Source organism: Podarcis tiliguerta (assembly GCF_965153285.1).
Source record: "Podarcis tiliguerta genome assembly, chromosome: 16".
In the NCBI taxonomy this organism is placed as follows: Eukaryota; Metazoa; Chordata; class Lepidosauria; order Squamata; family Lacertidae; genus Podarcis; species Podarcis tiliguerta.
In genome coordinates this window covers 31,259,902-31,287,881 of record NC_139549.1, presented here as the reverse complement: position 1 = coordinate 31,287,881, position 27,980 = coordinate 31,259,902, and the positions used below count along the sequence as shown (strand labels likewise).

The 27,980-nt window shown below is 47.8% G+C and overlaps 1 protein-coding gene across 41 annotated transcripts in view; it reads left to right on the top strand.

The window, feature by feature from the left end:
* Positions 1 to 27,980, top strand: part of ARVCF (ARVCF delta catenin family member) — a 595,583-nt gene that overhangs the window by 453,333 nt on the left and 114,270 nt on the right. For all 41 annotated transcript variants that reach the window (XM_083418215.1, XM_083418211.1, XM_083418185.1 and 38 more), the window contains one exon: positions 15,538 to 15,721. In XM_083418215.1, the coding sequence (XP_083274341.1) occupies positions 15,538 to 15,721 (184 nt within the window). The remainder of the gene's footprint in view (positions 1 to 15,537; positions 15,722 to 27,980) is intronic.

The window sequence follows — 27,980 nt, the reverse complement described above, 5'->3', positions numbered from 1 at the left end:
TCTTCCAGTGCTTTTAGATTTCTGCTGCCCCCCCAGTCCCATCCCCCTGCCCCAAGTTATTTGTGTTTCCCCAAGTGTGCTCGTGCCTCCCTCTTGGTGATATTTTGGCTGCATCAGGACCAGCACTCAGAGGACTGAGTTTGCTTTTAGTATATAAGATGTTCTTTTAACTTGAATGGATTGATTGCTTCAGGTCCTGGATTATTTTGCAGACTTTTCTTTAAAAAGGTTCTTCCTTTTTTTTAAAAAAAAGAGTGAAATCCATTTATTTTTCAGTAGCAATTTGTCAGAGAAGCTAATTTCCCAGAAATATGCACATTTCCTTCCTCACCCCCCCCCCCCTTTTAAGATTCAGAAATGGAAAGGGTGGCCCATAATTTGACCTGCATGGATAACTTTTTAATGTTAAATGGTTATCAGGCTTCTCTGCAGTGACAGAAACACGTCTGAGTTTGCCCTTTCCCCTGTTGAAAGGGGTGGCTGCAGCGGCTTTGAATCTTGATTAATGAATTCATTTTGTGCTCTGAACATGTGCTGTCGGGATTGGGGCCAAACGAATGAAGACACTAGACATGCTGTCAGGAAAGGCATTAATGGCTGTTTAAAAACTAAACAGCAGATCTGGAGAAGGGTGTCACATTTTGCACTAAGCGCATACGACCAGATCAACTGGATCAGGCCCATGGCCCATCAAATCCATGATGGCTATTTTTGTGACTCATGCAGAGTGATACAGCCGTTTCACCCTCGAAGTAGACTCCATACACAAGACTTTGAAGATGACTCTTTACTTGCAGGGTGGCAACTATTAACCAGCAGTATCATCCTAGGTAAAGGGCAAGGGACCCCTGACCATTAGGTCCTGTCGTGACCGACTCTGGGGTTGCGGCGCTCATCTCGCTTTATTGGCCGAGGGAGCCGGCGTACAGCTTCCGGGTCATGTGGCCAGCATGACTAAGCCGCTTCTGGCGAACCAGAGCAGCGCACGGAAACACCGTTTACTTCCCGCCGGAGCGGTACCTATTTATCTACTTGCACTTTGACGTGCTTTCGAACTGCTAGGTTGGCAGGAGCAGGGATCGAGCAACGGGAGCTCACCCTGTGGCGGGGATTCAAACCGCCAACCTTCTGATCGGCAAGTCCTAGGCTCTGTGGTTTAACCCACAGCGCCACCCGCGTCCCCCATATCATCCTAAGAGCAGCGCAATTCATTTCACTCTCTTGAGCCCAAGAGAGGGTTCTTCTTCCTTCGAAAACTCCTTTGAAGCAGTCCCTAAATTATACCTTTGTCTGTCCTCACCAACTCCTATGGGTAGCGTGTTCTCGGAGACTCCACGCTCAACAAAACAATGGCAAAACAACCATCCAAACACCAACCTCCACCCCTCCTTATCTAAGACACACACACACACTTTTAAAGGGAGTTATCCCATTAACAGAGCAAGGGTTCAGCGTTTCTGTGACCTTAATTGGAGCCACAAGATTTTGCAGCTGTTGCGTTACATTATGTAGGTTTTCTTTTCCCCAATGCACTTTATGCTTTGTAAAATGCATTTTCTAACAAATACAGTACAAATACTAACTGTTATGTACTGAGTTGAATAGGATCCAAAAGGCAGCAGTCTGATTGGTCCTAGAGCAATAGGCTCCAGAATGCAGCAGTCTGATTGGTCCACAGGAGCCACCCAATCCAGCTCCAGGTGGAAGTGAATCCGCAACCTGATTGGCCTACAGGAGAATCCCGGAATTAGCCAATCACATGGGGCCCATTGTATAAATAATGTATATAAAGCAGACATTCTGGGGGAACTTCCATTCCTCCTCACCACTATGAGCTGAATAAAGAGCATGAAATCCACTCTCGACTCAGAGTATATTTCACTAACAGTCCAGCATCCTGTGCTCACAGTGGCCAAGCAGATGCCACAGAGGGAAACCTGCAAACAGATCCTAAGCAAAAGAGCTCTTTCCCCTCCTGTGACCGCCAGAAACTGAAAGCCTTTCTACCTCTGACCATGGAGGCAGAAGATTGCCATCATGGCTGGCAGCCATTGATAGCCCATCCTCCATGAATTTGTCCAATCCTCCTTTAAAGCAGTCCAAGTTGGTGACCATCCCTGCCTTGTGGGAGTGAGTTCCGCAGTATAACTGCATAAAGAACTTGCCCCGAATCTGCCCTGAACCTGGCAGCATTCAGCTTTGTTGCTTTCTGCCCCCAAATCTAGATTAGTTGTATGAACTGCCTTGGCCTCAGCAATCTCACAGTACAGTGGTACCTTGGGTTACATACGCTTCAGGTTACATACGCTTCAGGTTACAGACTCCGCTAACCTCACTTGGCAAAAGAGAATAGGCCACCCTAGATACCACCTTAAAAGTCCTGACAGTCCTAGGAACTGTCATTTTTTAAGCTTGCTGAGAATTGTTAGGAGTCCCCTACAGTGGTACCTCAGGTTACAGATGCTCCAGGTTACAGACTCCGCTAACCCAGAAATAGTACCTCAGGTTAAGAACTTTGCTTCAGGATGAGAACAGAAATTGTGCTCCGGCGGTGCGGCAGCAGCAGGAGGCCCCATGAGCTAAAGTGGTGCTTCAGGTTAAGAACAGTTTCAGGTTAAGAACAGACCTCCGGAATGAATTAAGTACTTAAGCTGAGGTACCACTGTATTTATTTCGGCACATCTTGAAACTGAGCTGCAAGCGGCAGCAATCCTTTTTCTTCTTCTTATTTTACTGTTCTTTCTCCCCTGCTCTCCCTGCCCCCCCTCCCCATACTGTGACTTGCATGTGATCTCTTGGGACTCGGGGGGGGGGCAACGTTATTTCAGCAGACCATTCTCTCATCCTCAGTGTGGAGAAGAATGAGGGCAGGTCTGATAAGGGAAGTAATACGTTGTGATTCGGCAAGGCAGCGAAAGGTCTTATTTTATCGTGAGCGATAAGGCTTGGCGCAGAACGAATGTACACCATCAGAGATACAGGATGTGCGGCTTCTATTATGTGGCTGGGACAGGCAGGCAGAAGTTAGGGGCTTTTAACGAGCTTTTCCGTCATTGGGTACTTACCGCAATGTAATTTGTGTGGATTATTTGAAAACGCTGCAGTACTTTGGCCACGGGGTCTGGTATTCTCTGCCAGACAAAGCCCTAATCCTCTAGGCCAGAAACTCCATTTCTGCAAAGAATTGATTCTAGCTCGCTTTACCTGCAGAGCAGGGTTTACACAGCATATATATATTTTTAACAACTGGGCTTTGTGTCTTTAGTTTCCAAAGAGGCTACTGCAGATTTCTTGCCTGACCTCTTGCAGCTTGGGATGTGTGGGTGGTGAGGAAGGTTCCCATAGTTTATATCTCCTCCCACTCCACCCCCAAGGAATGCCTGCATGACCAACTTGCTGTCAGAGTTAGGCAACATTCACACCATTCATTTAAAGCACTATGATACACCATTCATTTAAAGCACTAAATCAAGGACATCCCTGGAAAATAGGGACACTTGGAGGGTCTGCCAGTATGCAGGACCTTGGTGGAGGGCTGGCGTTGGGGTGGAAGCAGCTTCCCGTTTTGCCTCACTTGGCAAAAGAGGATAGGCCACCCCAGATACCACCTTAAAAGTCCTGACAGTCCTAGGAACTGTCATTTTTTAAGCTTGCTGAGAATTGTTAGGAGGCCCCTACAGTGGTACCTCAGGTTACAGATGCTCCAGGTTATAGACTCCACTAACCCAGAAATAGTGCTTCAGGTTAAGAACTTTGCTTCAGGATGAGAACAGAAATCGTGTGGCGGCGGCGCAGCAGCAGTGGGAGGCCCCATGAGCTAAAGTGGTGCCTCAGGTTAAGAACAGTTTCAGCTTAAGAATGGACCTCCAGAATGAATTAAGTTCTTATACCGAGGTACCACTGTATTGTCCTCCTAGACCTACAATGCTCAGAGTTCCATGTGAAGAGGAATCGACTGTTAAACCACTCTGGGAACTGTAGCTGTAGGAGAGGAACAAGTGTTCTCCTAACAACTCTCAGCACCCTTCACAAACTATGTCTCCCTCCCCAAAGAAAATGGCAAAGGTTCTCCTGTATCCACTTCCACATAATACATTTAAAACACTATAATACCACTTTAAGCAGCACAGAGCCTAGGGCTTGCCGATCAGAAGGTCGGCGGTTCGAATCCCTGCGACGGGGTGAGCTCCCATTGCTCGGTCCCTGCTCCTGCCAATCTAGCAGTTCAAAAGCATGTCAAAGTGCAAGTAGATAAATAGGTACCGCTCTGGTGGGAAGGTAAATGGGACTTCCGTGTGCTGCTCTGGTTCGCCAGAAGCAGCTTAGTCATGCTGGCCACATGACCCGGAAGCTCTACGCCGGCTCCCTCGGCCAGTAAAGCGAGATGAGCACCGCAACCCCAGAGTCGGTCACGACTGGACCTAATGGTCAGGGGTCCCTTTACCTTTACCTTTTTAAGCAGCCATGACTTCCCCAAAAGAATCCTGGGAGGTGTCAAATTATCTTCCAGGGAAGGGGAAATAATCCAGGTTAGATTTCAAAAAATAAGTGGTTGTCATTGTTCTGAGCCCCCAGCCCATTTTTTTATTTATTAAAAAAGCTCCAAACCTTGGAAATGAATTCTGCGAACAAGCCCCTGGCCACGGGGCCTGCAAATTTAATTGTTTGCACACAGAGAACTTAATACGGCGTCTTCTCCTTTCTCAACCATGCAGAGTAACCGTAATCTTCTTTGAAAAGAATAGACCTGATTACAGAAGCCAGTGTTTCATGTTTACAATAGCTGATTTGAAAATGTGTTGAGCTGGAAATCTTCTGCCAATTGGGACGGCAAGTTTGCGGAGAAATCAAAAGAAGATGTCCCGAATGGTGTGCGAAAAAGAAAAAAAGGAAAGGGGTGTGTGTGAGAGAGGGGAAAAGCCCTTTGGCACATCTCTGCAAAAACTAATATGTATGATCAAGATAATGTTTAAGCAGGGAAGGAAAATGTCTCCTCTGCAAGGCGCAGACAAGAGAACATTCCACCAGAAGAGCCCTCTTTTCTGTAGAGGGGAAATGTCGGTGGATAAAATTATTTCAGCAGGGATGTTGCCTGGGGTTTGCTTTTAGGGTGTGTTGCAGGTTTTTTGTTTTTGCAGCCCCCCACCCCAGTGACAAGGGGGTGGAGCAACCCCCTCTATGAAGGCAAGTTGCAACGCTTGGGACATTAGTTTAGTGCAGGGTTCCCCAAACCTAGGCCTCCAGCTGCTTTGGGACTACAGTTCCCATCATCCCTGACCACTGGTCCTGCTAGCTAGGGATGATGGGAGTTGTAGTCCACGAGCAGCTGGAGACCCAAGTTTGGGAAACCCTGGTTTAGAGAAAAGGAGAATAAGAGTTGACGCGGAAGGTCCCTTCCAACTCTACCCTTCTGTGATGCCATGAAAGGAAAAAGGGCTGGGCTAGTCCAGGGATAGAGTACCTCTGGTCCGCAGGCCAAATTTGGACCAGCACAGATCCCAGTTTGGCCCATGACATGGTTTCACCCAAATGATACCTGCCCTACACCGTATGTGATGTCAGCTGAGGGGCAGATAAAGAGGTGGCTGGATCAGCCGTGTGACCGAGTTCCCTGGGGAGAGATCTCCATTGTGCAGCTGATCCCTTTCCAGTGGCATAGCGTGGGTTGTCAGCACCCGGGCAAGGCAAGTAATTTGCGCCCCCAAACCCGGGGCAAGGCAAGTAATTTGTGCCCCCCCCCCCCGCTGCACTGTCCCTCCCCCAGATAGTCCCTCGCTCTCTCTCCGCACCGCACGCCTGGCACCCTCCCCTCCACAGTGGGCGGCGACCCGGCGGCTCGGATCGGATTCGCACAGCCAGCATTGCAGTGAGAGAGAGTGAGTGAGCCAGGTAGGGGCAGAGAGCTGCCAGTGTGAGCGCGCCCCCCCCAGATGTTGCGCCCGGTGCGGCCGGCCCCCCCTGCACCCCCCACACTACGCCACTGTCCCTTTCAAAAGCAGGCTGGAAGTCACTGCTTATCAGCTGATGATAGATAACTTCTGGCCTGCTGATCAGCCTGCTTCAAAGCAGCATAGGCAAGGCCCTCTGCAAGTCGTGTGTGGTGCTTTGAAGTCCTGATGGTTTTACCTGAGGAAGAGGGGAGATACAGATCTGGCCAGATCAGTTTCCCTACCCCTGGAAACCCAACAGGAAAGATGCCCTGCAACATTTTATTGCAGACCCGCTCATTCCTACTACAACGTGTGGGATAACTATTCCTTTGACACGCCATCTAACCTCTAGTTAACCGCCATCTAGTGCTTTTGAGGGCCTTTGGCAAGATTTCTCATGCTCAAACTCACAACTCCCTTGCTGGGCAGATTGCAGATCTTCTAGTTTTAAAGGAATTGGCCTTACATTGTTTGGCCGCTATATAAATAAATGCTTCATAGCAGAAAATAGTATGTTCTGTGAAAATACCCAAAATATCGGCTCGTTGACTGGGATCGCTGTGCTCAGGGAAAAACAGAACAAAACCCTTCGGCTTGTAATGAATTCTGGATTAATTACTCATTTTCTTGTTCTCAATGGCTAGCCGTCAGGAGCTAATTTATTCCTTTTTATTTCTATTATATTAATTTGTTTAAATGCTAAAGTGGCTTGCCTTTTTTTAAAAAAATATCCATATTACTATAATTACTGCTGTGCTTTGTGTGGACATAAGCTGCAATGTAGTGAGTGAGGTGATTCAAGGAAATAAATACAGTGATTAACGTCCCTGCTGGCAGTAAGTAGCAGAAGACTCTTGGCAGCAGGTTTAAGCAACGCAGAGGAAAAGGCAGGTTACAACTGATTATTGGAGTCAGGAAGTTTAGATTATTGGAGCCAGGAAGCAGGGTGTTTGTGTGTCCCACTTGGCAAAAGGCCGCCCTCTATTTGCAACTCCTTAGTTTAGAGAAAAAGCAATTCTGGCCACATTTGCACCATACATTTCAAGCATTATGGTATCACGTGAAGCAGCTTCCCCTCCAAGGAATTCTGGGAGTTGTAGTTTGTTACTGGTGGTGACAGTTGCTAGGAGAACCCTGTTCCTACCCACCCACCCAAAGCTGCCCAGAGTGGTTTAACATTAAGTCCCTCTTCCCAGGAAACTCTACATGCCATGAGCAGTGTGGTTACCGCTGCTGGCAAATTCACCCGTTTGAACCCTTATGAATCCCACTGCCCCCCCCCCCCAATTTCCAAAATGCTCCCCTCAGATTCTCACCAGGGATTCAGTCACATATTGGCAGATCCAGGTTCTGCGATTAAGGTTGATCTGGAGGTCTCGCTCAGCGAACCCATCTGTTGGATGCCATTGGAGCCAGTGTGGTGTAGTGGTTAAGAGCGGTGGACTCGTAATCTGGTGAACCGGGTTCGCGTCTCCGCTCCTCCACATGCAGCTGTTGGGTGACCTTGGGCCAGTCACACTTCTCTGAAGTCTCTCAGCCCCACTCACCTCACAGCGTGTTTGTTGTGGGGGAGGAAGGGAAAGGAGAATGTTAGCCGCTTTGAGACTCCTTCGGGTAGTGATAAAGCGGGAGATCAAATCCAAACTCCTCTTCTTCTTCTTCTTCTTCTTCATCTGTTTAGCTGGGATTCCTACAGTTCTACAATTCCTACAACTCTACAATTCTATGATTCTGTGAACCCGCTTCCTCCAAATTTTGGGCTCTTTGCAACAAGGAAAGTGATTGGGGAAATACAGTACAACGTGTGGGATAACTATTCCTTTGACACGTCGTCTAACCTCTCTTCAAATGTGTAAGAGCGAATGTTCATAAAATAGCCAGTGTCATTGAACTGCCCTGCAGACAAATTGGAGTGAATGTTCAATAAACAGGGCATCTAGAACCACCTAAAGCCAGAGTAGGGAACATTTGGGCCTCCAGCTGTGGCTGAACTACAACTCCCATCAGCCGTAGCAAGCATGGCCAATGGGCAGGAATGATGGGAGTTGTAGTTCAACAACCTCCAGAGGGCCATGGGCTCCCCACACCCGGACTATAATGTCCGGCTAAGGAGGAGGCAAGTTCAGCACCGACCTTGCTCATCCTTTTCCCACTCGCCACTCTCAGCCACCCTATGTGGCTTTCAAGATGTGCGCTGAGCAGAGCTAATGTGCAGCAAACTCCCCCCCCCCCCGGGAAATGTAACTGTATCCTATACCCCAAAGCAGGTAAAGGGACGCGGGTGGCGCTGTGCTCTAAACCACTGAGCATCTGGGCTTGCTGATCAGAAGGTCGGCGGTTCAAATCCATGTGACGATGGTGAGCTCCCGTTGCTCTGTTCCAGCTCCTGCCAACCTAGCAGTTTGAAAGCATACCAGTGCAAGTAGATAAATAGGTACCACTCTGGCGGGAAGGTAAACAGCATTTCCATGCACTCTGGCTTCCGTCACTGTATTCCGTTGCACCAGAAGCAGTTTAATCATGCTGGCCACATGACCTGAAAAGCTGTCTGTGGACAAACGCCGGCTCCCTTGGCCTGAAAGGTGAGATGAGCCCCACAACCCCATACTCGCATTTGACTTGACTTAACCATCCAGGGGTCCTTTACCTTTTTCTTACCCCAAAGCAGGGCGCAAGCAAAATCCCAACCTGGATGCGCCAAAGCTGTTTGGCTCAGCTAAATTTAAAGGAGCCCCTTTCGGAGGTCACTTTGCAGGGAGGAATGTTTTATATCACCAAAGATCTGTTAGTCATCTGGGTCTGTTGGGCTATAGCTGAAGTGCCACTTAAGCGCTGGGGAGCTGGGAGATAAAATTCCTGCTGGCACATGCTGCCTACCTAAGAATGGCCCTAAAAGGATAGCAGCCTAAAAGCAGATGCCCTTGGGACGTGTGTGAAGCCACAGACAAGTAGCAACAAGGGTACCGACTATAGATTCCAGGGAACCTTTGGCCCAGCAAATGATGTTGGAGTCACCACTCCCATTGTCCCTGAGCATGCAGAGTTGGAGTCCAGCAAAATCTGGAGGGCTGGAGGTCCCTGACCCTTGACATACCATATTTTTTGCTCCATAGGACGCACTTTTTCCCCTCCAAAAATTAAGGGGAAATGTGTGCGCGTCCTGTGGAGCGGATGCAGGCTCCTTGGCTTCAGCAATAGCAAAGCAAAGCCTCCGAAGCGCAAAGGGAGCGCTCCGTCCGCGCTCCGGAGGCTTCGCATTGCTTTTGCTGAAGCCTGGAGAGCGAGAGGGGTCAGTGCGCACCGACCTCTCTCGTTCTCCAGGCTTCCAAGGTAGCCGCCTGAAGCCTCCAGAGCGCAGTGGGAACTCCCGCTGCGCTCCGGAGGCTTTGGGTGAATGCACCTTGAATGCACAGAATGCACCTTGTTTTAGAGGGGGGGAACAAGAAAAAAAATTCTCCCCCTCTCTGCACAGCACCCCTTCAGCGAAGTGGCAGGAAAAATGGAAAGGGCTCCGTTTCTCCTGCCGCTTCGCTGAAGGGGCGCTGAGCAGAGAGGGGGAGAATTTTTTTTCTTGTTCTCCCCCTCTAAAACAAGGTGCGTCCTATGGTTGGGTGTGTCCTATAGAGCGAAAAATATGGTAAGTATCAGCTTGGTCCAACCAGTTTTCTTTCCCTACTGGTTCAGGCAGGTTCTAGGGTTGACTGGTTTCCTGGCATACCAATCCCAACATTGCATAATCTGCCGTAATTATTTCTGGTGTCCTCACAGAATATTGATCCTTAAAATAGGCCTGCCATATTCACATTGAGGCATAGAATCATAGAACTGTAGAATTGGAAGGGACCGTGAGGGCAGGAATCTTTTGCCCCACAACCCTGAGATTAAGAGTCTCATGGATTACAAGCAGCTAGCTATGGCTGAACCACTGAGCCTAGGGCTTGCCGATCAGAAGGTTGGCGGTTTGAATCCCCGTGAGGGGGTGAGCTTCCATTGCTCGGTCCCTCCTCCTGCCAACCTAGCAGTTCGAAAGCACAAAGTGCAAGTAGATAAATAGGTACCACTGTGGCAGGAAGGTAAATGGTGTTTCCGTGTGCTGCTCTGATTCGCCTGAAGTGGCTTAGTCATGCTGGCCACATGACCCGGAAGATATCTATGGACAAACGCCGGCTCCCTCGGCCAGTAAAGCGAGATGAGTGCCACAACCCCAGAGTTGTCCGCAACTGGACTTAATGGTCAGGGGTCTCTTTACCTTTAACTTTGGCTATGGTGAATTTTGCGGGAGGCAGTGGAAGACAGGAGTGCCTGGTGTGCTCTGGTCCATGGGGTCACGAAGAGTTGGACACGACTAAGCGACTAAACAACAACAACAACATGGTGTATTTAATCGAAAGTGGTAGCACTCACACCCTGGTATTCCCTGCCTATCAACACCAGGCAGGTGCCTTCTGTATAGTCTTTTTTGGTGCTCGCTTAAAACATTTGTCTTTAGGCAAGCCTATCCAAATATGTAGAATGCTGACATGTGTTTAGGTCTGCTTTTTCACTTGGCATCAACTATTATTATTTTGTGAAGGTTTTCAGTACAGTGGTACCTCGGTTTTCGAACATAATCCGTTCCAGAAGACCATTCGAGTTCTGAAAAACTCAAAATCTGAGGTGCAAAGGGCGGTCTGAAAATTCATTGGAGAAAATTGAAAAAAAACCCTCAGTGGAAGCCGTTCGACTTCTGAGGCACCTTCGAAAATGGAAGCATTTACTTCCGGGTTTTTGGCGTTCGAAAACCGAAACATTTGGCTTCCAAGAAATTCGAAAACCGAGGTACCACTGTAGTTTATTTTAACTGTTTAGTAGGCAAAAATTGTGAGAATTGCTGTTTTGAAAATTGAAAATACCTGGCAAGTAATGACTTGATATTAGCTTTGGGAAAATGTGTGGCCTTTTGGAAAGGTTACTTTCTGCCTGGCCTGGCCCTAGGAAGTTTTAAGCTGGCATCTCCTATTAAATTTCCAGTTGGCCACTTAGGTCTCAGGTACATAATTCTGCTGAGAGCTTGCTCTCTCTTTTTTTTGCAGGGTTGTGGGTGTCCCTGCAGCATGCTAAGCAAAGAAAAGAGGGATTTCAAAATGAAGAGCTTTCACTTGGGATGCTCATGGGTCTTGCTTAGCATTTATATAGCAATTTGGGGGGAGGGGTGGCGTTATTACTTTGCCATCTCTCCCTCCTCCATCCTGACAGTAACTCTGGGAAGTAGATTATTATTATTGTGCTGTTTTACTGGGGTGGAACCAAGCCTGAGAGAGTGTGACTCTCGCAAGCATCTAATTCTCTTGCTTTCCCTCCCTACTCCAATCTCACTGGAGGCAGTGCATTTAAAGCGTTTACATTTGCAATCTCGATTCCAAGCAACAGCAAAGAATTAAATGGAGATCTTGGGAGCAAAGTATAGCCCAGGATCTGCAACGAGAAATGTAGATTAGGCATGTATTTATTTATTTATTTATTTATTTATTTATTTATTAAATAAATAAATAAATAAATAAATAAGGGGTTGGGAGCCAGTTCTGGCCAGTGGGCCAGATCCGTTCTTCTCTACCACTCATGAGTCAAAGGTGACAGGTGGGTGGGCCAACTTGCAGTCACCCGATGCCGCAATGACATCAGGTGATAATTGTCGATACTTCAAAGCACCCTTTGCACCTCAGTTTTCGAGGAACTCAGATGGTCTTCTGAAACGGATTACGTTCGAAAACCGAGGTACCCCTGTACTGAAAGCCTTCACAAAATATAATAGTTGATGCCAAGTGAAAAAGCAGACCTAAACACACGTCAGCATTCTACATATTAGGATAGGCTTGTCTAAAGGCAAATGTTTTAAGTGAGCACCAAAAAAGACAATAGAGAAGGCAGGGAGTTCTAGTGCGTGAGTGCTGACACTTTCAATTAATTGCACCATAGCCAAAGGTAAAGGTAAAGGGACCCCTGATAATGAATTCCCGTCACGAACGACTCTGGGGTTGCGGCTCTCATCTCACTTTACCGGCCGAGGGAAGCCGGCGTTTGTCCACAGATAGCTTCCGGGTCATGTGGCCAGCATGACTAAGCCGCTTCAGGCGAACCAGAGCAGCACATGGAAACGCTGTTTACCTTCCCGCCGGAGTGGTACCTATTTATCTACTTGCACTTTGAGGTGCTTTTGAACTGCTAGGTTGGCAGGAGCAGGGACCGAGCAACGGGAGCTCACCCCTTCATGGGGATTCGAACTGCCGACCTTCTGATTGGCAAGCCCTAGGCTCTGTGGTTTGATGCCTAAGGTGGTGAGCAATAAATAAGGTAAAACAACATGAAACAATCCTATGAAAACACAAGCCAGTTGCCACTGATGGCTTAGACTGGGGTGGCTAACCTGTGGCCCTCTCCAGAAGTTGTTGAACTACAACTCCTATCACATCAGGCTCCTGGACACTCTGGCTGGGGCGGATGAGAGCTGGAATCGAACAACTTCTGGAGAACCACAGTTTAGCCACCCCTGGCTCAGACCTGCAGAAGGCAAACAAGCCAGGGAGCTTGACAAGAAATTTATTGTCTGTCCTAAAAAAGAACAGGACAGAGACAGGCTTACCCAAAGTTGGTCTGCATTACAGCTTCTTGATATTTACACCTTTCAGTCCCCCTATAAGCTTAGAGAAAACTGATGGGCATTTCTTTGCTTATATACAGCAGGAATAAACACAGATTTACAGACCTATGCATTCAAATTTATTGCCTTATATGGCTGGGATAAATCACACATGCAGATTGAGCATCCCAGTCGTGGAATGAGATGCAAATAAACAGGAAGGTAATTGAAAACCGAAGAAGGGAACATCGGAAGCTGCCTTATCCCAAGTCAGTCCATTGTGGCCTATCTAGTTCAGTATTGTCTACACTGATTGGCAGCAGCCCTCCGATGTCTCTCCCTGCCTTACCTGGAAGTGCCAGAACTTGAACCTTTGGCCTTCTTTGTGCAATATAGATGTTGGACTATTAAGAAATGGCCCTTCCCCATAACATTTGGAAGAGGGCGAGGGGAGAGGGAATGAGAGGGGTGGGCATGAATTTCAGAACTCACTACAATGCTACCTCTGGTTGCGAACGGGATTTGTTCCGGAGGCCCATTCGCAACCTGAAAAGAACACAACCCGTGTCTGCGCATGCACGGGTCGCAATTCGCCGCTTCTGCACATGCGCGTGATGTCATTTGCGCATCTGCGCATGTGCGAGCGAGAAAACCCGGAAGTAACCATTCCATTACTTCCGGGTCACCGTGGGACACAACCTGAAAACGTGCAACCTGAAGCAAACGTAACATGAGGTATGACTGTAGTTCTAAGCACCTTCAACCCAGACATCAGTTTACTGTAGGTTTGTTTTCATTGTTTTGTGAATTAACGTTGTCAACTCTTAAGAGCAGGGGTAGGGAATCTTGGCTCCGGGGCCAAATGCAGCCCTCTATGCCTTTCTGTGTGGCCCTTGGGATTCTCCCCAGGCCACACTACTCACCAACACTGCTTTGTAGCCCTCCTGGAGCGGGTTGCTGTTGCTTTGGCCTGCCTGGAAATTGTCCTTGCACTCCAATAATGCCTCTTGCTTGCCTGGGTAGAGGACAGAGAGGGCTGTGTGCAGAAGCTAGCCTATTTTATAAAGGCAACATTTACATGTGTTGCTCCGCCTACTTTTGGTCTTGGCCCTGCCCACCGCTGTCACGATTGCCCGGAATGGAATGCAGCCATCAGGATGAAAAAGGTTCTCCACCTCTGCTCAAGGGGCTGAACGCTAGGGCTGGGCGATATATTGATATATTGTGCAAAACTGGTTTGAAGTTCATATCGTGGTATCAGTTTCATCATTTTTGACCTGGCAATATATCACTAATCACGATGTGTGTGTGTGTGTGCTATGCAAAAATCACCATGTGGAGGAAACTGTGAAGTCAGTTAGCCAATGACTCTACAACCTTCTTTCAGACATTGTGATACAGTGGTACCTTGGTTCTCACACTAAATCCGTTCCAGAAGTCCGTTCCAAAACCAAAGTGTTCCAGAACCAAGGTGTGCTTTCCCATAGAAAGTAATGCAAAATGGATTAATCTGCTCCAGACTTTTTAAAACAACCCCTAAAACAGCAATTTAACATGAATTTTACTATCTTAATGAGACCATTGTCCATAAAATGAAAGCAATGAACAATGTACTGCAGTCACACAATCCATCAATCAGTAGGTGAAACAGGTTCCTCACACTCACAAAAAAGAGCTGCAAAAACAAAAACGCAAAATAGCAGAAACAGACAGACCTCAGCATAACACTCAAAATGGAATTGTGGCACTCAAAACGGAAGCGTAACACTCAAAATGGAGCACGTTCGGCTTCCGAGAAAAGTTCGCAAACCGACACACTTCCAGGTTTGCAGTGTTTGAGTTCCGAGTTGTTTGAGTACCAAGGCGAACTCTATACCCAGCTAACTATTGGGAAAAACATATTTATTATGTTTGTAATTATTTTAATTTGGGATGCGGGTGGCGCTGTGGGTAAAAGCCTCAGCGCCTAGGGCCTGCTGATCGAAAGGTCGGCGGTTCGAAACCCCGCAGCGGGGTGCGCTCCCGTTTCTCGGTCCCAGCGCCCGCCAACCTAGCATTTCAAAAGCACCCCCGGATGCAAGTAGATAAATAGGGACCGCTTACTAGCAGGAAGGTAAACGGCGTTCCGTGTGCGGCTCTGGCTTGCCAGAGCAGCGATGTCACGCTGGCCACGTGACCCGGAAGTGTCTTCGGACAGCGCTGGCCCTTGGCCTCTTTGAGTGAGATGGGCGCACAACCCTAGAGTCTGTCAAGACTGGCCCGTACGGGTTGGGGTACCTTTACCTTTACCTAATTATTTTAATGCCTTAAAATTACCTTGATGGGCCATGCACTTTACATTTAAACCTTATGGGGTGCTATGGAAACATGATTCCACATGTGTTCTTTTCTTCTGAATCCATGTTCCAAAGATCAAACCTGTAGATGGAAGGAGTTCATATAATGGAAGGCCCATATAAGATCAGCGTACACAGTTGGGTCTGATGAGCATTTACTGTTCCCAACCCAAATCCTGCGGAAAGCCATCTAATTCAGATTTTAATTTTATCCTGGCTTGTTTTTAAGAGGTGATTTAATTATTGTTTGATTTTATATCAATGTTTATATTTGATGTTAGCCGCCCTGAGCCCGGTGTCAGCTGGGGAGGGCAGGATACAAATAAAAGTTTAAATTAAATAAAAATATTGTGATGTTTAGCTAGTGGTATATTGTGATGTTGAAAGCCAGGTATCTGCCAGCTCTACTGAACACTTGCCTCACACTTATGCAGTGCTGTTAGTGCAGGTAAGACGGCCGCAAACCAACGGGTAAAAGATCAGAAAGGCAGCAGTCCCAATAAACCATGGTTTGTGTTACAAACCATAGTCAGTTGAAACACAGTTTTGGTTTCTCTGTAATGCTTGAACCAGATTGCGCTTGAACAATATTCTCCACAGCAACTTAGCAACACAGGTTCCCATGACTCTCCGCTGCCATTTTCTCTTGTTCAAGGTACCCTCTGGAACCTGTCCTCCTACGAGCCCCTCAAAATGGTGATCATTAACCACGGTCTACAGACCCTGACCAACGAAGTGATCATCCCCCATTCCGGTTGGGAGAACGAGCCAAACGAAGACTCGAAGCCTCGAGACGCCGAGTGGACAACCGTCTTCAAGAACACGTCAGGATGTCTGAGGTGAGATTGGTGCAGGGCGATTGCGGCAGTTGGAGGTGGAGAAAGCAGGAAGGGGGGAAAGGTTAGAGATTCACATTTTGCCCAAAATCTGCATAGGAGCAAAAGGGGGATGGTAACGAAACATTTAAAAAGTCTTGGCTCCTGTTACACCTCAAGTTTTCCATTCTACGTGTTCAGAAATGTTGTGCTGATAATCATAGCTGTCAACTTACAGGTTTGAAAATAAGGGATCAGCAACCAAAATAAGGGATTTTGCTTCGCTTATTCACGTCGGGGCTGCCGTCGTCCTGGCGCAAGGAGTTCCATCGGCCCTTCCCCGCCCGAGAGAGAGGGAGGGAGGAAGAGAGACTCTCACCCGCGAGCCCGGCATGAGGCGGTTGCAGCGCCGCAGTGGCCGCTGAAGCGCTGCCCTTCTGCGTCCCTCCCCATCCCCTCCTCTTCCTCCTCCCTCAGGCCGCCTCCTCAGCCACCTCCGGCTTCCCCTGGCAGCGCGGCGGAAGTCTTGCAAGAGAGGGGCTGCCTGCCCGCCTGCCACCACCCGTCTCCTCACAACGCGCCCCTGAGGGGGAAAAGGGAGAGACGGAGACGCGGCAGCTCGTGCACGCGCTCTCTCTCGCAGCAGAGGACCCCGAGCCGCTGCTTCCCTCCCGAGCCGGGCGAGCATGAAACTCGGGAAATTTAAGGGACATCATCAATAAGGGACAGCAGCAGGACATGGCGCTGGGATAAGGGAGTTTCCCGCCAAATAAGGGACAGTTGACAGCTATGGTTGATAATACGGACTCCTGAACGACCTGGATCCAGGTTTACCTGTAGCAGCTGCCTGAGCCTTGATACCCCATCTTGATCACTAAGGTCACGTGAATCTCAATACTTCCCTCCTCCCCTCCGTGGGTTCTTTAGGTAACTTTTTAAACTACGTATTATAAGTCCATCCCATTTCCAATCCTCCATTGTATCCAAAGTCTGTGTAACATTGCAAGAGTTATTTAAAACCTGCCAAAGAGTTCAGATGTTTACAGTGGTCTTTCAATAATAATGTAAATTTGTCCCATTCTTTGATCCTCCTGGATCCTGAAGACCTGGCAGGTCTTTGCAGCTGTTTCAGACTTCCTTGATTGGCCACTCATTGTTTCGGCCGGCTTTTAAACGTCTTTTATTGTGTGCACATTGCCCTGCACTGCCCTGATAATTTTAGATAAATACAAGCGTTGTCGTCGCCCTCCCACTTATAGGGGGTTACATTCCGGGTTCCCGCGCACATAATTGAAATCACGTAAAGTAAGTGAGGAGCATGCTCTGAAAAGCCTCCACACGCCCTTTCTCTCCATCTCTCTCTCTCCTACTCTATCCCCAATCCAGATCAAAATATTTATCCCCAATCAAATTCAAAATGGAGGACGTGGCTGCACTTGTCGGCGCATCAGCTGTTACCTGAGGAGGCTGAGCAGCTGAAACAGAGCGCCACTGCACCTCCAGTCTCTTAGGGGCTTCCTCTGCCCTCAATGATGTCCTCTTTGGGTCTCCTCACAAGTCACAGGGACTCTCCAGCTCTCTCCCGCCATTTCTGGGTTTGAATGAAATTATTTGCTTCTTTCCCAGCACTGCCCGTGTACGCAGTCATGTGTGAGTGGGGGTGGGGGTGGGGATGCCTGTACTTTTACAAATAAAAGCAGTACATTATTAAATTTCTACCCCTGCCTTCCAGAGAAGCCCAGACGGAATATGTGCAAAACATTTGCCTGCGTTTTTGAACTCCTGTCTCTCCATATGTGCCGTTTTTAGCTTAGGCCAGTTTTTATGAATGATGTGTCAGAGCCACAGTGAACAGAGTGGACTTCAGTGGCCAGCTAAGGGTATTTTATTTACAGTGGTGCCTCGCAAGATGAAAAGAATCCGTTCCGCGAGTCTCTTCATCTTGCGGTTTTTTTCGTCTTGCGAAGCAAGCCCATTAGCAGCTTAGCGGCTTAGCGCTATTAGCGGCTTAGCGGATCAGCTGATAAGCGGCTTAGCGGATCAGCTGTTAAGCGGTTTAGCGGCTTGGGGAAAAGGGGGGGGGAAACCCCGCAGGAACTCGCAAGACATTTTCGTCTTGCGAAGCAAGCCCATAGCAAATTCGTTTTGCGAAGCACCTCCAAAACGGAAAACCCTTTCGTCTAGCGGGTTTTCCGTCTTGCGAGGCATTCGTCTTGCGGGGCACCACTGTAATTGGTTACTGCATTTATAGCCTACTTTTTTTTCCCTCGAAGGAGCTCAAGGTGAATTACCTGGCTCTCTCTTTCCTCCTTTAATCTCCACAACAACCCTGTGAGGTAGGTTAGGCCAGGCACTGACTAGCCCAAGGTTGTGGCCTTGTGGCCAAGTGGAGATTTGAATCCTGGATCAGGATGTTTCATACAGGAATTCACAAAATTCAAATTCCGCAAGCACCAGGAAACAGACCTGTCTTTTCCTTATCTGTAGCATTTCTCTGCACATGCCAGGATAGTGTCTCAGCAAAAAGAGTAAATATTGGCCAATCTCATTTCCAGATTCCCCTTGTGTTTTTTAAATTTTGCCTTCCTGACCAAAAAGCATCCAATATGATTCTCTTGTGCTCCCAGAACTCAAATTTAGGCATCTTCTAATAACAGAGACTTCTAAATGCTGCCAGAACAGTGGTAAATTTGTGATTGATCATCCATGCAAGGGGGGGAAAAGATGAATGTTTATTTTTAGACTTCCTCGAATGGAGATAAGTTTCCAAAAAGCACACTTACATCAGCTCAAACTTAATCATGACGGCTGAGGATCACCTTGTGGGTCTTAGGATGGGGCTGAGACCAGTAGGCTGATACTGTCTTCTCCGTGCCAAATTTATATTTTGATTAATAAAGCATTTACCGTATTTTTCGCTCTATAAGACGCACCAGACCACAAGACGCATCTAGTTTTTGGAGGAGGAAAACAAGAAAAAAAATATTCTGAATCTCAGAAGCCAGAACAGCAAGAGGGATCACTGCGCAGTGAAAGCAGCAATCCCTCTTGCTGTTCTGGCTTCTGGGATAGCTGCGCAGCCTGCATTCGCTCCATAACACACACACACACACACACACACACACACATTTCCCCTTACTTTTTAGGAGGGAAAAAGTGAGTCTTATAGAGCAAAAAATACGGTATTCCTTTTGAATGAAGTGCTCGGTGTGGCTTACAACAAATATTAAAGGGAAACAACACACAAGAAAATAAGGCTTCAATCGCAGCCCCCTTACTTGAGAGTAAACCCTGTTGGATCCATTTGGACTTCCTTCTAAGCACATGTGGTAAAAGAGTTGGGACTGCAGATAAAAGCTTGTTCTCTGATGTGTCCCTTCCCTTATATCAGGAATGGGGACCTCTGGCCTTCCCGATGTTCTTGAACTAAAATTCCCATTATTCCTGGTCATTGGCCATGCTGGCTGAGACTGATGGGAGTTGGGCTCCATCCACACTATAAATTTAAAGCACTATCATACCACTTTAACAGCTGTGGTTTCCCCAAAAGAATCCTGTTAAGGGTGCTGAGAGTTGTTCGGAGATGCCTCTTCCCCTCACAGAACTACAGTTCCCAGAGTTCCTTGTGAAGAGGAATCTATTGTTAAACCACTCTGGGAATTGTAGCAGGAGGAGAGGGAACAAGGGGTCTCCGCACGACTTACAGCACCCTTGAAAAACTACAGCTTCCCCAAACCCCTCTTCCCAGGGAACACTGGGAGCTGTAGCCCCAGGGGGGGAACAGCGCCATTACCAAACTACAGTTCCCGAGATTCTGTGGGGAAGCTGTGCCTGTTTAAAGTGGTATGATACTGTTTGAAATGGCTCATTGGAGTCCAACACCATCTGAAGGGCCCGTGTCTTAAGTATTCTGTAGACAGCCTTGAAGATGGAACGTTTAGCAAGTTAGGAGAAGAGGAATTTTTGGCCTCATGTGGAATTGTTTGTTTGTTTGTTTGTTTGTTTGTTTGTTTCCCACCCATCCGGCTAGGTTTCCTCAGGCACTCTAGGTGACTCCCAACAGAATATTAATAATAATTTAAAAAGCGATAAAACATCAAACATTAAAAACTTCCCTAAACAGGGCTGCCTTCAGATGTCTTCTAAAAGTCAGATAGTTGTTTATTTCCTTGACATCTGATGGACAGGGCATTCCACAGAGCAGGCGCCACTACCGAGAAGGCCCTTTGCCTAGTTCCCTGTAACCTCACTTCTCGCAGTGAGGGAACCGCCTGAAGGCCCTCGGAGCTGGACCTCAGTGCTGAGCGATGGGGGTGGAGATGCTCCTTCAGGTATACTGGACCGAGGCCGTTTAGGGCTTTAAAGGTCAGCACCAACACATTGAACTGTGCTTGGAAACGTACTAGGAGCCTATGTAGGTCTTTCAAGACCGGTGTTATATGGTCTCGGCAGCCACTCCCAGTCACCAGTCTAGCTAGAAACTTTCTCATTGCTGCTTGATGTCCATTGGGACTCAGAGAGCAGAAGCCCGGGGCGCAAGAGCCAATGAGCAACAGAGCTACCCACTGAAAAGGCAGGCAGGTGGATATTGGCTGAGGACAGGCTGAGGTAGGTGGGGCACTGCTTCAGCTGGACCATGATGGTCCAGCCTCCACTCAGTTTTCTATTGCACATATGGCAATGGGCTGTCTATGCTTTTGTGATGTCAAGGATCGGTGCCTACGAGGCTTTAAATGCCTCCCTTAATACTGGCTAAGGGGACGTGGGTGGCACTGTGGGTAAAACCTCAGCGCCTAGGACTTGCCGATCGCATGGTCGGCGGTTCGAATCCCCGTGGCGGGGTGAGCTCCAGTCGTTCGGTCCCTGCTCTGGCCAACCTAGCAGTTCGAAAGCACAATTAAGTGCAAGTAGATAAATAGGGACCGCTTACTAGCGGGAAGGTAAACGGCGTTCCGTGTGCTGCGCTGGCTCGCCAGATGCAGCTTGTCACGCTGGCCACGTGACCAGGAAGTGTCTGCGGACAGCGCTGGCTCCCGGCCTATAGAGTGAGATGAGCGCACAACCCTAGAGTCTGTCAAGACTGGCCCATACGGGCAGGGGTACCTTTACCTTTACCTTAATACTGGCTAAAAGGAACTTGCATTGCCAACAAAGTGTCCTATTTGGTAATATAAGATAAATAGAAAATCCTTGGACATAAAAAATAGGCTTAGGGGTAGAATAAGGATAAAGGTAAAGGGACCCCTGACCATTAGGTACAGTCGTGGCCAACTCTGGGGTTCCGGCGCTCATCTTGCTTTATTGGCCGAGGGAGCCGGCGTAGAGCTTCCGGTTCATGTGGCCAGCAGGACTAAGCCGCTTCTGGCGAACCAGAGCAGCGCACGGAAACGCCGTTTACCTTCCCGCCGGAGCAGTACCTATTTATCTACTTGCACTTTGACATGCTTTCAAACTGCTAGGAGCAGGGACCGAGCAACGGGAGCTCACCCCATCGCGGGGATTCGAACCGCCGACCTTCTGATCGGCAAGTCCTAGGCTCTGTGGTTTAACCCACAGTGCCACCCGCATCCCTAGAATAAGGATATGTGGTAGTAAAGATTAAGGATTAGAATATTAATAAAGGAGAAGGGGTTAGTAAATGAAAGGAGTTAATATTATTAGAAATATGAAGTTGGAGAACTGTTATAAAGGTGATATAATGAAATTCAGTTAGAGGGGACTCTATCATCAATGAGATGAAAGTTGGATATTTGAAGAGATATTCTTTTCTTGTGTATTTATTTTATTGTAGTGTGTGTTTTTTGTTGTTGTGTATTTTGTTATGTTATTTTTGTGATAAATGTTGAAAAGCAATAATTTTTTTTTGGGGGGGGGGACAACATCAACAACAACAAAGTGTCCTATTTGGGGCATCGCGTCACTGCAGGTCACACCTTCCTAAATGGAGAAGTTGCTAGCACAGCAAGTCTTTTTTGAGATTTAGAGTTTGTGCATCCATGATATCATGGGCGCATCACTCCAAGGCAAAGAAATGTTAGCCCGGAGACAGCTCGGAGGCTTGCTGGTACCTCGAGATGATTTATGCAGCAGCTATTTCTTGCTACAGCACGTAAATAGAACAGCGCCATTCGCCGGCAAGCCAGCTGCTTCTTGCATCCATTGGCAGTTTGTTTGAACGGGTGGGTTAACCGCAGAGCCAGCCCTGGGAGATGGTGTCTTGTTGGGAATGTCCACAGGTGAGCAAGATTTCTCCGAGCAGCTGGTGAGATCTGGGAGAATTAGGTTTTTAGCATTTCCGGGGCCTGGGAAGCTTTCGCCGTAAAGCAAAAGTCCATAAAAAGGCAAAGTGTTGTCGCTTGTTGTTGTTGTTTCTGGCCGTGCTTTGAAATCGTTCGGTTTTTACGGCGAGGGCGAATAAGTTCGTTCAAAGCTAATAACAGGAGCTGCGGAGCGCCTTGAGGAGCGCTGGAGTGCTCTTCAGGCCCGTTGCCGCTGATTAATGCAGACCTCCAGAATGTTTCCTTCATTTCCATTCCTTGGGCTTGCGGTCTCTGCATTGCACTTTTCTGTTCCCTGGAGAGCCACTTTCTAAATGCAGAAAGTAATGAAAAGTGGTGTGTGAGGCCTCGTTACTGAAATGATCTTTGGTCCCGGAAGAGAGACGGGGCCTTTTGAGTAGGGTCCAGGCGCGGCCATTTATTTATTTTATTTTATTTTATTTTATTTTAAACACCCCCCTCCCTCCCTCCCTCCTTCCCTTATCACCACAGTGCAAGACCTTATTAGATGTGGCAGGGCGAAAAGGTTTATGGGAATGGAAACTAGATTCCCCCGGACACTGCAGAAATATTAAGCTGATCATTAATAGGTTGGCTTAATCTACGCTGCGGTGTTTCTTTCCCTGCCCTCCCGTCAACAGGGAACCTCTGTGGTTATGGTCTAAGCAAAGAATTTCCCTTGTGCAGCAAGCAATCTTTGGCTTTCTTTTCGGAAGACCACCCACCCCCACCCCAAGACACAAAAGGGATGGGTAGTTCAGCAGAATTTCCTGTTCTGTTAACGTGGGGCTCTGGGGGGTTGTTGCAACCGCAGAGGTCTTTGGTTTCTTGAATTTGATGTGGAGGTCTAGTGTGAGGAATAACACGTTGCTTTCAAATACATGTGTTTGGCGCTGAATAAAGGTAAAGGGACCCCTGGCCATTAGGTCCAGTCGTGGCCGACTCTGGGGTTGCGGCACTCATCTCGCTTTATTGGCCGATGGAGCCGGCGTACAGCTTCCGGGTCATGTGGCCAGCATGACTAAGCCGCTTCTGGCGAACCAGAGCAGCGCACGGAAACGGCGTTTACCTTCCCACCAGAGCGGTACCTATTTATCTACTTGCACTGGTGTGCTTTCGAACTGCTAGATTGGCAGGAGCAGGGACCGAGCAACGGGAGCTCACCCTGTCGCAGGGATTCGAACTGCTGACCTTCTGATTGGCAAGTCCTAGGCTCTGTGGTTTAACCCACAGCACCACCCGCGTCCCGCTTGGCGCTGAATGTGGAGCTGCAAATCTAGGCAGTTTTGCATGTTGTCTCTTAAGGATTGGAAAGAAGCCTCATGTTTGTCCGGAGAATGAATTGGGCCATTTGAATATTCCAGGGGTGAGGGACTTCAAGGCCTTGGGCCGAATGCAGACCTCTAGACCTCTCTCCGTGGCCCTTGGGCTGCCACACCTTCACTAGCTCTGCTTTGTGGCTTTGTAGGTTCACTCACAGCAGTGGGCAAGGTGTGAAGGAGCGTCTCCACCCACATTGTTCTTCCCGGACACTGAGGTCCAGCTCCAAGGGCCTTCTGGCTGTTCCCCCCCTGCGAGAAATGAGATTACAGGGAACCAGGCAGAGGGCCTTCTCGGTGGTGGCTCCTGCCCTGTGGAACACCCACCTGTCAGATGTCAAGGAAATAAACAGCTATCTGACTTTTAGAAGACGTCTGAAGGCAGCCCTGTTTAGGGAAGTTTTTAATGTTTGATGTTTTATCATGTCTTTGATATTCTGTTGGGAGCCGCCCAGAGTGTATGGGGTGGTGTATAAATAAATGATGATGATGATGATGATGATGATGACGATGATGACACAACAATGAATGTCATTGGACAACGCTGCTTCTCCTCCACGCTTTCTGCAAATGCGCCATTCTGTTCCCTTATGACTCCCCCATAAAAACAGCACAAAGAACTGCGCGCTCATATACCGCCCCAAATTTCATCGCTTTCCTCCCACAATTTTCTGAGTTAACAGAGCTGCAAATGGATTCCCCCACCCCACCCCCTGAAATCAAATAACACAGAAATGAGCACTAAACAGATTTGATTACTTTTCTGGAAGTGGCTTTCACTTTGCGTGAAAGCTCAGATACGATGTGGAAATGAACAGTTAGGGAAATGTCGGAGAAATGGAATAAACTACCATGCGGATGCAGCCGTTGTTCCTACGAGTGAATGGGCTGGGATTCTGGGTTCACCTGAATTCTGTTGGCTGGGCCTCATTCCACCTTTCTGCAAAATGGGAACAGTTTCTCCATTGCCTCATGCTTTGGTTTGCAAACACAGGCTGCTGTTGCCTGCAAGGGCTTGAGATTATTAAGTCTGTTGATGCTGATGGCGGCCTGGTGCGATAAATAAACCGCTCTGTCTGCTGTGCGACACAAAGCCTGCCACCAGCATGGCGAACACCAACAGAGAATAAATTTTGCAGCCATCTGTCTGGCTGGCTTGCGTGTTAAGTTTCCCTTTTTTACCATTTCTGGCATGGAGGGTAGACCCAGGAATCCAATATTTGATGAATGGCACTAACTTCAAATTACAGAGCATGCTCCACCTTTTTAAAAAACCAAAACCTGACATGTTTTGATTTGTTCTTTTTCTCCTCCTTGATTTCTCTCCCACTGGAAGGATGCAATCTCAATGGAGAGGGACTGCATTAATTTTATTGCACCAGGGAAGGTGTTTGGAGGGGAAGGGAGAGAGAAGAATAGGTCTGATTGTTCAGAATTGCGAAATTTTAAAATAACTTGGATCTCAGCAGAGCCAGCTCGCAGCACGTCTGTTCCACAATCAAAGATACTTTTCATTTCAAATTATTATTATTTTATTTCAGTGGCAATGTTAACGAAATTTGCCCAACAAGTCGTGGCACGTGGGCAGGGGCTGTCAAACTCCTTGCAGCGCTGTGCAAATTAGCTGGATGTGCGCTCTCTCTCTCTCTTAGCTAGGGCAAAAGGACCCAACCCACACAGGATCTTAAATGTATGAACACATTTATTTATCTGAACCCGGTCAGAGCAGTGGCACAAAGGGAGGCGGTTTAAAACTGCAGTCCCAACAAAAACGACGGGTGTTTGCCCCGGAAGGGAATCTCCCACTCGCTTTGTGTTCATTTACTGCAGCCTTTTTCAACCTGTGGGTCCCCAGATGTGGTTGGACTACAACTCCCATCACCCCTAGCTAGCAAGGCCAGAGCTCAGGGTTGATGGGAGTTGTAGTCCAACAACACCTGGGGACCCACAGGTTGAGAACCACTGATTTATTGTCTTGGGCCCCATGTGTGCTTTGATGCCCTGGGAAGAGGGATTGTGGTTGTTAAACCACTCTGGGAATTGTAGTTCTGTGAGGGGAATAGGGGGTCTCCTAACAACTCGCATCACCCCTTAACAAACTACACTTCCCAGGATTCTTTGCAGGGGGAGGCCTAACTGTTTGGAAGTTGTATCATAGTGCTTTAAATATATAGAGAATTCCAGTTCGCTCCTTATTTTTGAGTCAGCCTCCTCATTTCACACCCTCTTGGATACATGAATGGATCAGAATACTGATATATGGGTTAAGCTGCATAATCAATTGAGAAAACTGTGCATGGATCTGTACTTATAAGGAGGTCTAAGGGCTGCCTCTTTCCTTTCCTTTCTTTTCCTTTCCTTTCCTTTCCTTCTTCCCTTCCTTCCTTCCTTCCTTCCATCTTTCTTTCTTTCTTTCTTTCTTTCTTTCTTTCTTTCTTTCTTTCTTTCTTTCTTTCTTTCTCCTTTTAAACTTTTTAAGTTGCCTAGAGCAGCTTTGTGGCCATGTGACAAAAAATCCCTTTTCAAATGCTTCCAGGAAGTGACTGTAGATAACAACATCATGTAGTCTCTTCCTGGGGAATTGTATGGAGGGGCGGGCTGAATGCCCCCACACCCATGTCCTTATGGGGATTCCTTTAAAAGTTCCAAGAATTCTTTGGAAGAAACCATGACTTGTTGTATGATGAGCTTTAAATGTATTGTGTAGATGTGACCTAAAGCGTATGTTTTTAATGTTTGAGGGCAGAAGTCCTCTCAGTGTAAAACCAGACACAGCACCTTAATAAAAGCCAGTAAAATTAAAAGATGCAACCAACCCGAAACAGAATTACCCAAACACAGGTTAAAAACACCCATGACTGGACTCATCTCTGCCTTTTGGCCTTCCTCATCCCACTATCCTATTTCAGCTTCTTCCTCTGATTCTGAACCGCTCTCTGCCACAGATTCTCCCAGCTCACTAAGCCCTGTTGCCCCTTCAGCTTCTGACATCTCCTCGGCCCAGTCTTCCAGACCTTCCAAGTGTCCCTATTTTCCAGGGACGTCCCTGATTTAGAGAAGCCATCCTGGTTTCTGATTTGATCCTGGAATGTCCCACTTTTCCTTAGGATGTCCCTATTTCCATTGGAGAAATGTTGGAGGGTATGGCAAGATATCCCTGTTTTCATTGAAGAAATGTTGGGGAGTATGGAGTTATCTGACCCCCGAGCCGTCTGAAGGCAATCCTGTATAGGGAAGTTTTATGTTTAATGTTTTATTATGTTTTTTATATCTGTTGGAAGCTGCCCAGAGTGACTGGGGCAACACAGAAAGATGTGAGGGATATAAATAGTAAAATTATCATTATGGAATGGTGCGTCCCTATTTTCATCAGAGAAATGAGGGAGGGTTAGGCTCCTCTCCATTTTCTGCCTTTGACCTGAGCTTTCTCCCCTTGGTGGTTCCCCAGTTGGTTTGTCCCACCATTCTTCTGCATCAAATCAGTCCGTGGCACCTACCTGGAGATGCTGGGGCCTGAGAGCCAGTGTGGTGTAGTGGTTAAGAGCAGTTGACTCGTAATCTGGGGAACCGGGTTCTATTCCCCGCTGCTCCACATGCAGCTGCTGGGTGACCTTGGGCTAGTTACACCTCTTTGAAGTCTCTCAGCCCCACTCACCTCACAGATTGTTTGTTGTGGGCAAGGAAGGGAAAGGAGATTAGCCGCTTTGAGACTCCTTAGGGTAGTGATAAAGCGGGATATCAAATCCCAAACTCTTCTCTTCTTCTGCATGCAAAGCAGGTGTTCTTCCCCTGAGCAACGGCACTCTCTGGCAGAAGGCTTCTGTACCGACCTGAGACAACAGCTCCCATTGTGTTCTTCTGTGCCTTTATCAGACGTAACTTTGCCCTACCAGCAAGTGCCTCTGTTGCGGTCAGCTTCATCCGTGTGCCTCGGGCTGTGTGCCAGGACAGAGAACGCGCTTTGCCTGCTAGGGTCCCGGGTTCAATCCTTGCCATGTCAAGGATCCCCAAGTAGCAGGGATTCACCCTCAGACCACGGAGCACCAATGCTGGTCAGAGGAAGCTGTGATAATGTCTCGGTGTCAGTGCTGAAACAGAAGGTGGGAGTCTAGAGGGATGGGGTGGAATATAACTGTGTCAAAATGAGCGAGCCACGGTCCCTGCTTGCCTATTAATCATGATTAATGTACAGCATTTCTCCAAAGAAAAGTGTTTGGGAATTAGAGCCTTCAGAATGAATTACTCTGTAAGCTTTCTCTCCCTCTCTCTACCCCCATCTTTCAGGCGTGATAATAGCACACGGTAACAGCCGCAACATATATCCTCTGCCGCCTCCTCCTTTGCAAATCCTCCCTCTGGTGCGAGGCAGGGGCTGGTCTCCAGACTGACAGGGGGAGGACGGGAGTGGAGCAATAAATCTTCAATTTTGAGGAAGAGAGATGGCTGGGTGAGCTGGCTCTCGATTTAGCTTGTCTGGCGAAGAGAAAAGGCATAGCCTGTGTGTTTGTGTGCTTCTTCAAACTTTGCCAGGAGAAATCGCGGGTTTATATTCCTGCTTCAAAGCAAAGGCAGATCAGGGAGAAAAGTCCTCGGAGTGCCGAGGGCTTTATTTAAATGGCATGAAAATTTAAACAGGTTAAAATGAAGGGTGTGCAGAAGCCTTTTTTTTTCAGCCAGGGGCCGCAT